Below are 12,832 nucleotides of genomic sequence, written 5' to 3'. Positions count from 1 at the left end.
ATCTATCTATCTATCTATCTATCTATCTATCTATCTATCTATCTATCTGTCTGTCTGTCTGTCTGTCTGTCTGTCTGTCTGTCCGTCCGTCTGTCTTCTATCTATCTATCTACCTATCTTTCTATATAATATATCTATCTATTTTGAGAAAATAGTGATATCCCAAATCATGAGGAAATTCAGTTCTAGAGGGAAAAGGTTCTTTCAATGTCCATGAAGCACATTGGAAAGATAAACATTGAGCTTACTGGCAAACTCCCAATGCATAATGATCCTGCCTAAGCCATCATCATCTCTGGCCATGGTGATCTGACCAAATCCTGTTCCTAAATAGTGAGAATTAAAGCATATCCAATCTAATAAAAATTATTAAGCAATTATTATTTGCAAGGTTCATTGATAAATGCTTGGGATACAGACAAAATTTTAAAAAAAACCTGTTCCTGCCTTCAATAGGATTATATTCTACTGCTGGGGTAGGGGTATCAAATTATTGACATACATAAGCATATCTTGAGTTTATTTGAGAAAGCAGAGGGGGAGGGAGAGGATTCTGGTAGGGAATGACACAGAGGTTGATTCTTAGAGGAAGCCTAGGCTTCTATGAAGTAGACATGAGGAGAGAATGAATTCCTGGCCCAGGAGACATTCTGGCAAAGGCAAAGGGGTGAAAGACAAGATTCCAAGTACAAGGGATAACGAGTAAGTTAGTTAGACTGGAATATAAACTAAACAAAAAAGAGCATTGTGAGCAGATCTGGAAAGACATATAGCAGCAACATCATAAAAGACTTTCAATGCCAAGCTGAGAGAGTTGCATTTTATCTCAGAGACAGTAGGGAGTCATTGAAGTTTCTTTAGCAGAAGAGTAATATGACCAAACTTGTGCCTTAGGAAGCTTATTTTGGCACCTATGTGGAGGATTGGAGAGGGCAATGATTGGAAGCTGGAAGGCTAATCAGGAGGTTGTCTGTCATACCAGTCCAGGGAGGAGGTGGTATTGGTGGCAGCAATGAGAGGAGTAGAATGTGGGTAATCTTTTGGAGGTAGAACTGGTAAGATTTGGTGTCCAATTGGATTGATGGGATGGAGAGAGAAATCAAGGATTTTAGATGTTGCAAGCCTAGGTGACTGAAAGACTGGCAGTAGTTTTCAGGGTTCATTATAACATATAAGGAAACATATTTCCTCTTCTATCATGGGGTTATACAGTGATTTAAAATGGTAGTAACAAATTCTTCACTATAATATGTAAAATTATGCTTTTAAAGAAATAATAACCCAGATTATTGCTGGGTTATGATTGGTCAACATAAAGTAAATATGACTTTTGTTAAAGTCATATATCATATTATTCCAAGAAAATTTTGTCAGTATTTTCATATGTAGAGCCATATGAACAAAAGTACTATTTAAGAGAATCTCAAGTACTCTTTTCCTGATCAAGATATATCTTTGCATTATAATTAAACTGTGTTGTGGTGATTTCCCCCCCTTTTTCTTCCTCTCTCCCTAGTATAATGGAATGTGTATACAAGGGCCTGCTGGGATGCCTGGCAGAGATGGAAATCCTGGAGCCAATGGCATCCCGGGTACTCCAGGAATCCCAGGTCGGGATGGATTCAAAGGTGAAAAGGGTGAATGTCTGAGAGAAACCTTTGAAGAGACCTGGTCACCCAACTATAAACAGTGTTCATGGAGTGCACTTAACTATGGGATAGATCTTGGGAAAATCGCAGTAAGTAAATTCAGACTTTTTCTAAGTTGCTATATCAAGATGGTGAGGTTTGAGTGTTAAATTTCTGGTTAGATTTCCTATGTCTGGCCCAAAGTCATCTCAAGACTTATCATTCAAGAGGAGACACCCTGACAACTTCAATCTAAATTAAAACAAACTGAGCTCCAGTTTCCAAGTGTAAAAACAGGTCATAATTCAGAGCCAACTTCACAAAAGAAGTCATCAGACCAACACATCACCCTGCTGTTTTACCTACTGTCTAAAAAAGAATGTTTAGATAAAAAGTAATAAAAGTGAATGTAATTAAGTGAGGAGCTCTTAAGGGTATGTCTAGGGGGTAATTCTTCAGTCATACCAGTGGGCTTGGTTTGAAATGGATTGTCATAAAAGCTTGGACAAATTTTAAGGAAGGCAAGAGTAACAGTGTGAACGATTCAGATCAACATTGCTTTATCGTATTTGTATTTGAAATAACAGCCTATTGGACAACGCATTTTGATCAAAGATCCAGTCAAATTAAGTGGTTACATCTGCTTCAGAATTAGGCTGAGTGTGAGGATAGAACAGTGCTGAAGCACTCTCTGGGATTTAACATCCTGGGGTCTACAATTCTGTAGTACAATTTTGATTGATTGATACTTCTCAGGAGAAAACTTTTAATTCTCTCTCTCTCTCTCTCTCTCTCTCTCTCTCTCTCTCTCTCTCTCTCCCTCCTTTCCTGCCTCCCTCCCTTTCCCCCTATCCCCCAGTATTTAATTAAGATGCCAAAAAATTGGGAGAAACTTGTGTATGGGTTCTGAATTTGTATCATTCAGCTCCATATCTTTGCACTATAAGAAATATAGACCATTGGTTGATATAGAAATATAGCAAAATTTTAGGGTAGGATCAATTAGGTGGCCACCTCATGTAAGTAAAATTTTTTAATGACTTGCAGTTTTAGCAACTGAGCAATTTATGTTGGCATCTAATTTCCAGGGAAGTATCTACTAAAATAAATGTACAAATATTGAAATACTCATCACTAATGAATGGGTTGATAATTTGCAACCTGTCCAAAGTTGCTGGGTCTCTTTCAATTCAATTTACATTTACTTACAGTATTATGTACAATGATCTATGCTGGACTCTAAGGATACAAATGTAGAACTTTTCCTCAAAAAGTTTAAAATCTAGTCAAGGAATAGAGCCAGGAAGGACTGGACATGTACACAAATAACTCTAATTCAAGTTAGAATGTCTTTTTGTGCATAGGAAAGGTCAGGGAAGCATGAGAGTTTCAAGAAGAGAAGCATCCTTTCTAGGCCAAAAGATCAAAGAGGGCTTCATGAAGGAAGTGACATCTAAATTAGAGCTTGGAAGAGCAGGATTCAGTAGGTGGAGATGGAGGAGAGTCCTCTTGCATGGGGAATGTTATGTATGAATAAGCAGGAATGGGAGAGGGTAAGACAAGATGAGCTAGAAGAGAGGAGCACAGTTTGACGAGAGTAAAATGAAAAGACATTCTATAAAACAGCATTAGAGATGTGAGTTGTAGCCAGGTTGTTGAGGGCCTGAATGCCCTAAGATATTTGCATTTTCTTGGGTAGGCTACAGAAAGTCGGTAAAAGTTTTTGAGCAAGGAAGTGACCTGATCAAACATGGACATCAGGACAATTTCTTTTATTTTTTTCTTTTTGGAGGGGGGAATGTGGGACATTTGGGATTAAGTGACTTGCCCAAGGTCACACGGCTAATAAGTGTTAAGTTTCTGAGGCCGGATTTGAATTCAGGTCCTCCTGACTCCAAGGCTGGTGTTCTATTCACTGTACCACCCAGCTACCCCTATCAGGAAGATTTCTTTGGCAGCTCTGCCAAGGACAGATTAGAAAGAGGTGAGGCAGGGAAGACTATTCAAAGATTCATATAATATCCTAAGTGAGAGGTGGTCTGAGCCTAAACAAAGATGGTTTCAATGGTAGCGGAAAGGAAAAGAAGAATATGATACACGCATTAAATAAGATACACATCTTGGCAATTGATTGGATATGAAGGATAAAGGAAAGGGAAGAGCTGAGTATGACTTTAGTCAGGCAAAGGGGCAGGTTTGGAAGAGAGATGTTGCTAGGTTTTGGATTTGTTAAATTTGAAATATCCACAGAACACAGAGGGACCCAGCAGGCAGTTATAAATGTGGGACTGGCCTCCTGGGAGATGTAGAAACTAGAGAATGGATATAGGAATATTGGATAGAGGTGATCATTTGAGCTAATGTAGATGAGATTGTCAAGAGAGAGAATAGGGAGTTAGAAGAGGGCTTAGGCCCGTCTTGGGGATGTCCACTCTTAGGGGTCAGGAACAGGAAGAAAAATTGAAGTATTATCAAGATGAGTGGTCTGAAAGGTTTGAAAGAGAACCAAGAAAACAGTGTCACAGAAACCAAGGGAGGACAGACATTCAGGAAAGAACGGGGGTGGTGACTGACAGTGTCAAATGCTGAATAGCGATCAAAGGATGAGGACTGAAAAGAAGGCCTTTGGACCATTTAAAAATAGCTAACATTTATGTAGCACTTACTATGTGCCCTGTACTATGCTAAGAACTGTACAATTATTGCCCTTTTTGATCCTTACAACAGCTCTGGAAGGTAGAAATTATTATTATCCTCATTTTACAGATGAGGAAACTGAATTAGACAGAGGTTAAGTGACTAGTCCAGGGTCACACTGCTAGTAAGTATCTGAGGTTGGATTTGAACGCAGGTCTTCCTGACTCCAAGTCCAACAATCCATCCACTATGCCACCTAGCTGCTCTAAAAACAATTGCATTAGCTTTTTAATATTAATTATTTGGAGAATATTTTTCTTTACAAAAGTTGTGGTGGTTAATATCCTTTGAATCTATATGAATACAAGTTAATAGAACCATATTATTCTCATAAAGGCCATATTTTGGCAAAACTCAGATTTTAATGAACTAAATTAATTAGTCTTTAATTTTAAAGGATGACAAATAGGTCAAGGGAGGGAGAAAAATTAAAAGACAACATTTTAATGATGTCATTAGGTGAATATTGAATAGCACAGTAAGTTCAGTGTTAGAAGAGATGCATGGACTACATTATCTCTGATCACAGTCAATGCATGAGACTGTTATGTTATTTAATATGTGAAACAGCTTTATAATGGAAATGCCAACCAACTTTTTCATTAAAAATGTGTATTTTCCTCCCCAAGTGTTTCATCGTACTGTATATAATGTCTTGTCCATTGATGAACCTCTTTATTTTTCAACTTTATTATTACTTTGATGTTGAAAATGTGCTTATATTTGTTCCCTGTTTGTGGAAATAGTAAGAGTAGCATTTAAGTATAATATTTCTTCAGTTTATAGTATTAACATCACTGGTTAGCATTTAAGTAGTTTCATGGAATGTTTCATGTGTTCTAGTGCTTTGACAGATTTTGAGAGGACATAAAAAAATAATTTGAGTCTTAATGGCCAGACTTGTAGACAATAAGTAACAGGATTGTTTTCTTTTTAAAAAATGAAATAATCTTCCTTCCAATATTGTCACGGTGACTGAGACAAAAACATGAACGAACTAAAAAATTCGTCTTTTGATATGTCTAATTTTTTTTTCCAGTTTAATGAGGAGGAGAAAACTTCAATGGAATGATTTTTAAAAATACAATATTTATTTTGTGCACAGAGAGATGCACAGACATACACAAAGGTTGAATAGAGTGGAGCTAAGAGCTACCCTTACTTTACTTTAAGAGGAAATGTGATACATAGGGAAAGGGCATTGACATTGGAATGAGAGAATCTGGGCCCAAAACCTGGCTTTTCTCTGTGTGTGTGTGTATCTTTATCTATATATACACATGTGTATATGTATATATTGTTCTCTCTATATTATATATTATAATATAATTGATATCATAGTAATATTATGTATTATAGTGTGATCGATCCATATATAGAGCTTGATTAAAAACACACACGTATATAATATAGATACACTCATGTACACATATATGCACATATATGTTCATATACAGTTATGTGTGCACTCACATGGGGTGTGCATGTATATGTATGTGTGTACACACATATATATATGTGTGTGTATCTATATCCATCTACATATCTATATCTATATATGTGGCAAAACGTGAACTCATTTTCCTAATCTTTAAAATGTAGGTGTTAGGGGCAGCTAGGTGGCACAGCGAATAGAGCACCGGCCCTGGAGGCAGGAAGACCTGAGTTCAAACCCAGCCTCAGATGCTTGACACTCTTACTAGCCGTGTGACTTTGGGCAAGTCACTTAACCCCAATTGCCCTCCAAAAAGAAAAGGCAAAATAAAATAAAACGCAGGTGTTGAACTAAACAGCCTTTAAATTCTTTTCTAGTTCTAGATCTGTGATCTTATAACTAAGATGAACCTTTTCTCTTCTTCATAATCAAGTTAAGGTGACAGATATGTATGTACTGGCTTAGCTCCATCCAAATGCTGATAGCTCAGTTGTTTTGTCCCACTGATGCCAAAGGCTTGAACAATTAGAGCATGACTGAGATTTACTTTCCTATCATACACTGTCCCTCTTAAAGGGATAAAAATGTATAATTTGGCTAGTTGTACATTTAAAATGTGAACTGGGGAGTTGAAGACAATTCACATTTTGAAGGCACATTTATGTTCTGGAGGAAATAAAATGGAAAACGTGGTCTCAAGGCCATGTCTGTGTTTTTGTGTTAGGAATGCACGTTCACCAAGATGCGCTCTAACAGTGCTCTCAGGGTGCTTTTTAGTGGATCTCTTCGACTGAAATGCAAAAGCGCCTGCTGTCAGCGCTGGTATTTCACATTCAATGGGGCTGAATGCTCAGGACCACTTCCCATCGAGGCCATAATTTATTTGGATCAAGGAAGCCCAGAAATGAATTCAACTATTAACATTCATCGAACTTCTTCAGGTATGAGAACTACGACATATGTGAGAGAATGTCCTGTGAGACCTTTCTTGGGTTGTTTTGTTCTGTGGATGTGGATGATTAACAAACCGCTTTTAAAAATTTTGCTGTCACGATAGATGATGAATGGATTGCTACAATCTGTTATAGTAAAAGCCTCCAGACAATTTACAAATTCATTTCAAATTACTAAACATCTTTTTGTGTCTAGTATGGGCAAGGCACTCTTCTAAGAGTTGTGGGCTACAAATATGCTTTAAAGCCTTATTCAAAAAGGAGGTAGGGGTTAGAAACGATGTTGCAGATCTATAGTCCTTGCTGCCAAGGGAGGCTGGGGCTGGTGGATTTCCTGAGTTCAGGAGTTCTGAACTGCAGTAAGACAAAGTCAGTTGAGTGTTTGAACTAAGTCTGGCACCAATATGATGAACCTTGGGACCACCAGAAGCCATCAAGGTGCCTAAGGAGAGGTGAACTGGCCCAGGTCAAAAATGGAACAGGTCAAAATGTCCAGGTTGATCTGCAGTGGAATCAGGCCTGTTGTCTACTGCACTTCTAGCCTATGTAAGATGTGTGTTGGGGGGGGGGGGAAGACTGGTGCGGACAGGGGCAGGAAAAGTTTTTCAAAAGTAGGAACTGAGCTAGGATGAGTCAGAATGTCAGTTTTATCATGGTTCTTTTGTATTTTAAAATTATGTGACTGCCACAGATTCTCTGCAAGAAGCAGTTTTTGTAGACTACAAACAGAAAAGAAAAACAACATATAAAATTTGTACTAGCGAGAAGATAAGTGGAGCCCTAACAAGACCATTTTGCTCTAACCTACTCCCATCCCCGACCCATGAAAGCTGTCTTCTGTTTCTGCTGTGTCACTTGTCAGAAAGTGTTCCAACAAAATAAGAGGCGCATCTCAAATCAAATTCTTCCACTTTGAAAAACAGAATAGGTTTCTATTGGTTGGTTGGGGTATTGATTTTCTGTTTCTCTTGGAACTTAAAAATTCTATCATAAAATTTTATTTCAGTAGACAGATTTGCTTCCATAGCAGTGATAAATTCAAAATTTTCCAAAAATTATTTCTAAAATTGAAACTAAGAAAGAGATGGACCAATGTTGGTGGTAACCCATCCAGAGGAAAGAACTGGAATCTGAATGCAGACTGAAGCAAACTACTTGCTCTCTTTTGTGTTTTGTTTTGCTTCGTTCCTTCTTTCTCATTGCTCACTCCATTGGTTTTAATTCTTCTCTGCAACTTGGCTAATGTTTAATGAAAAGGTATTTTTAGAACATATATCAAACTGCATGCTGCCATGGGGGAGAGTGGGGAAGAGAGGAAGGGGGAGAAAATTTGGAACTTGGGATTGTGGAAATAAATGTTGTAAGCTAAAAGTAAATAAATAAATTTAAGGAGCAGCTAGGTGGCACAGTGAATAGAACACTGGTCCTGGAGTCAGGAGGACCTGAGTTCAAATCCAGACGCAGACACTTAACATGTGCTAGCCAGCTGTGTGACCTTGGGTCACTTAACCCCAATTGCCCTGCCTTCCCCCCTTCCAAAAAATAAAAAACAACCAAAAAATTTTTTTTAAATATTTGTGGTAACCCATATTGACTATATGAATTTATAATCAATCAGTTATGCTAATTCCTGTATTAAGCAGCCTTGGGTTTGGTGTCAGAGTCATAATTAGCTAAAACAACAACAACAAAACGCTGATTGACTATTGTGAAATCTCAGGGAGTTCTAACTATGGTCCTTGTTTCCCAGTGGAAGGTCTGTGTGAAGGAATCAGTGCTGGCTTAGTGGATATTGCTATCTGGGTTGGCACCTGTGCAGATTATCCCAAAGGAGATGCCTCAACTGGATGGAATTCAGTGTCCAGGATCATCATCGAAGAACTCCCGAAATGAATTCTGCAAGTCCTCATTCCCTACCTCCTTTTGAATACATTTTAAACAGTTTATTTTAAGAAATATTTTGTACTTTGAAAAAATAAGTTAAACTTTTTTATGGATGTAATCTAGTAGTGTGTATTTAGACTTTCTTCTTTTTTTTTTTTAATGTCATGCTACAAATGTTTAAGACAGTTTGAGGAATTTGCTGTTAGTGTGAACACTTCCCCACCAAACTCATCCCCAGATCCCATTACTAACAGCCTCATTTTTGTCAGACAGGCTTTCTCTTCTCTTCTCCTCCCCTACCTTTGCTTTGTAGCAGCTAAACAAATTCATAATGAGAATTGTTATAACAGTTGGAGTTGTTTAAAATTTTTTTATGTCTGTTAAATAAAGCCAAATAAATAAACAAAACACAGTTAAAGCCTGAAGACTCTAAATGAGGAGCTATTGAAGATTTTAGAGCAGAGATCTGACATAATCAGAACTCTAAATTCTTTCTTTTTTTTCTTTCTTTCTTTCTTTCTTTCTTTCTTCCTCCCTTCTTCCTTTCTTCCTCCCTCCCTCCCTCCCCCTTCCTTCCTTCCTTCCTTCCTTCCTTCTTTCCTTCCTTCCTCCCTCCCTTCCTCCCTTCCTTCCTCCCTTCCTTCCTTCCTTCCTTCCTTCCTTCCTTCCTTCCTTCCTTCCTTCCTTCCTTCCTCTCTTCCTTCCTTTATTTCTTTGTCTGTTGGATTTTTCTAAAAATGGAAAGAGGAGGTGAACAGTACCTCTTGTTCAGATTATTTTCCTTATTTAATAGCAAAATGCCTTTCTAAATCAGTGATTTTGTGGTATATCTATGTCCTCATTGGGAATGAATAAGGCAGAAAAAAACCTACACATAAAACTCATGTATCCAAATGAGATATTTTTATTTTTTAATTTAATATTTTATTTTTCCCCAGGCACATGCAAAAATAATCTTTAACATTCATTTTTTATAATTTTTGAGTCCTAAATTCTCTCCCTTCCTCCTTCCCTACCCCCTCACAAAGAAGACAAGCAACTGGATATAGGCCACACATGTGCAGTCATGCAAAACACATCTCCATGCCAGCAAATGAGATTTTTTTTTAGAAGTGACCAAAGTATCCTCCTGGCAAACTGGAGATGGGGACACTGCAAATCTGCAAGTCAGATCAACTCACTAGGTGAGCGTGTTAGGGGTGGAGTGTGGTAGCCAGATTTTCTTTTTTTTTATAAGGAGAGGCCCCATCTCTGATGTGTTATTGATGTTTCATTATTTCCCTCCACTTTCCAGGAGTGATTGGTGGAGAAACAAGTTGTTATCTGCCGATTCTTCCCAGATAATTATGTTTTGGGATCTTTGAGCCTCGTAATTGGTTGAAACATAACCAGTTTCACAATGAACACGCATAACATTTAGCCAAGAAAACCATTTATCCAAATCAGTAGCAAAACAGAAATCAGAGAAAATATCCATAGGGGAATATATGCCAGATACTATGGAGTGAGATATTCCCAGATCTCACCCAAGGGGAAACTCCCCAAAATCTCAAGTGTAGCAAGAGGGTCTTTTACTTTAGCAACCTGAAGTAGAATTGACCTCTTCCATCTTCCCTCTTGAATTGAGAAGCTGGAAGCACTGATTACAAACCCCATAGTGACTTGAAGCTTGAAGAGTCCTGCCTCTTACACAAGGCAGGGTATTTGTCTTCACCAATGAAGAGAAAGTCTGCAACCAAAAGGTTTGATGATTGAGGTTACACTGTGAAACATTCATCTGTAAATTTCCCAGAACTCAAGGATTTAAACCTTTTAAAGGTGGCAATTAATTCATAAACAATCTCATGGCAAACAAAGAGCAAATGTGCTATTGTTTGTGGTCTTAATTTATGATTTTACTCAGCTTTCCTGAGACAATCTCCAAAAATCTAAATCCTGTTATAAACAGAGTAAACAGGTGAAGATTCACAAAGCCCTTTATTATTGTCATAGACTGAGCTGTCTTGTATCTGTAAGGTGAGTCAACCAACAAACTACTAAAATGTATGAATTTTATTAATAATGTATAGATTATCTACCAAGCACCGTTCATATTCACAAAGAAGGGTGGTAGTAAAAATCCTAAATGGTAAATATCTTTCTATACATTATGAGAAGGGTCATAGCAGCTGTAAACATTATGAAATGAATTAGAGCAGTGCAGTGTAGCTAGCTAGCTCTGCCACACTTACCTTGGGGAGATTAATGTGACTGAAGTATGTGTAATGGCTTGGGGGTTGGGTGAGGGAAGAGATTGGAGGCAGGCAGAACAGTTAGGAGATTATTGCAGCAGTCCTGGTGAGACATGGTGAGGGCCCAAATTATGATGATAGAAGAGAGAGGGGAGAGATCTGACAGATATTTTAGAAGCAGAGTTAGTTGAACTTGGCAATAGATTAGATGGACAGGGCGGCTAGGTGGTGCAGTGAATAGAGTACCAGCCCCAGAGTCAGGAAGACCTGGGTTAGGATCCAGCCTCAGACACTAGCCATGTGACCTTGGACAAGTCACTTAAGCCCAATTGCCCTAAAAAAAAAAGCAAAAAAAAAAAATTAGATGGACAGTGAAGAGGGAATGGGGAAGAGGGAGGAACTAATTATGATCTTGAAGTTCCAAACTTGGGATGACTGATTCAGTTGAAATTAGAGGTCTAGAGCAAAGGAAAAAACTTGGAAGTCTGAGTTACAACCTCAGAATTATCCACATTCAGGTGATGGTTGGAACTACGGGAAGAAATGAGAGTGAAAGAAGTTCGTGGCTCAACTGATTTCAATTCAGTCAATATTTATGCAACAGGAATTTACTACAAACCTTATAGAGGAATCATGGGATAGAAGAGGCAGCATAGTATAATAAATGAAAGGGATAAGGATTTACAGGTTCAAAGGCTCTGATGCACCAGCTGAAGGGAACTAGGATTACTAGAAAGAAAAGACAAGGTATCTGAGGACAGAAGTTCTTTCTGCCTTGGTTTTATCATCTAATATAATGAGAGGGTGTGAATAAATAATGGCTTCTAGTTCTAAATCTGGGGGCATCTGGGTGGCACCACAGTGCATAGTGCCTTGCTTGGAGTCAGGAATGCTCATCTCCCTGAGTTCAAATCTGACCTCAGACACTTACTAATTGGTTGACCCTGCATAAATCATTTTACTCTGTTTGCCTCAGTTTCCTCATCTGTAAAATGAGCTAGAGAAGGAAAGGGCAAACCACTCCAGTATCTTTGCCAAGAAAACCTCAAATGGGGTCACAAAGAGTCAGACACATCTGAAATGACTTGGCAAGAAAAAAAGTTTTAAATCTAATGTTATCATGGTTCTATGACTCTTCAATAAACCCAACAACTGACCCCTGGAAGTTTGTGCTCTCTTTCATCTCTATGTTGACTTTTCTTGACTGAATTTGCACCTGTTGGCAAGGTTGCTTCTTGGACCTATGTCCTACATCAGATATTAGACCCCATGGCTTTTCTATCATGAAGCCATACCTCAATTTTTCCTCCCTCTTTCTGAACTTACATGTTATCTCCTTCTCCTAAACTACTTTTACCTTGGCTCTTCAAGTTTGTACCAAGTAAAAGATTTCTCCTTCCATTGAGCTGAAATCTGCCTATCCCTGCATTATTTCTGATTTTGCCCTCCAAGGGAAAGCAGAGCAAATCTAATTTAATCAATCTTCCTTAATGGCAACCCTTCACATTTTTAAAAAATAATTTTTGATTGATGTCTCCTTTAAATTATTTTCATGACTCCCCTCCCCAGTTAACTACTTATTGGCAGAACTGAGCTGACAGATGTACTCTAGAGCCAATGGCTGCTGGAAACTTTTCATCCTTAGCCAGTAATTCCAACTCCATTCCCTTAGGGTAGCAGCTCTCCAAGTGTTGTCTAGACATACTCTAGACATTTTTTAGGGGGTTCATGAGGTCAAAACTATTTTGATAACAATACTAAGATTTGCCTTTTTCAATCATTTAATAAATAGTATGGTTTCAAGTTTCACATTACAGCTAACCTTTAAGAAACCACCAATTGTCAATTTTTTTAATGTAATATCAAGGAAAAATATCCACAATTACCTGAAAAGGCTCTGAAAATACTCTTCCCTTTTCCTACTACATATTTATGTGAGGGTAGGTTTTATTTATATACTTCAAACAAAATAACATTTCAATAGATTGAAAGTAGAAACAGATG

General features: G+C 38.0%; 1 protein-coding gene across 1 annotated transcript in view; it reads left to right on the top strand.

The window, feature by feature from the left end:
* CTHRC1 (collagen triple helix repeat containing 1) overlaps positions 1-9,009 on the top strand; it is a 19,661-nt gene extending 10,652 nt beyond the window's left edge. The window contains exons 2-4 of the mRNA XM_069081252.1: positions 1,517-1,738; positions 6,485-6,701; positions 8,464-9,009. Coding sequence (XP_068937353.1) covers positions 1,517-1,738; positions 6,485-6,701; positions 8,464-8,606 — 582 coding nt within the window. The 3' untranslated portion in view covers positions 8,607-9,009. The remainder of the gene's footprint in view (positions 1-1,516; positions 1,739-6,484; positions 6,702-8,463) is intronic.
* The last annotated feature ends 3,823 nt before the right edge of the window (positions 9,010-12,832 follow it).

The sequence above is a fragment of the Petaurus breviceps genome, unplaced genomic scaffold, assembly GCF_028583685.1.
Source record: "Petaurus breviceps papuanus isolate PSGF00001 unplaced genomic scaffold, PetGlider_PUasm1.0 98, whole genome shotgun sequence".
Lineage (NCBI taxonomy): Eukaryota > Metazoa > Chordata > Mammalia > Diprotodontia > Petauridae > Petaurus > Petaurus breviceps.
This window is presented reverse-complemented; position numbering and strand designations above follow the sequence as displayed.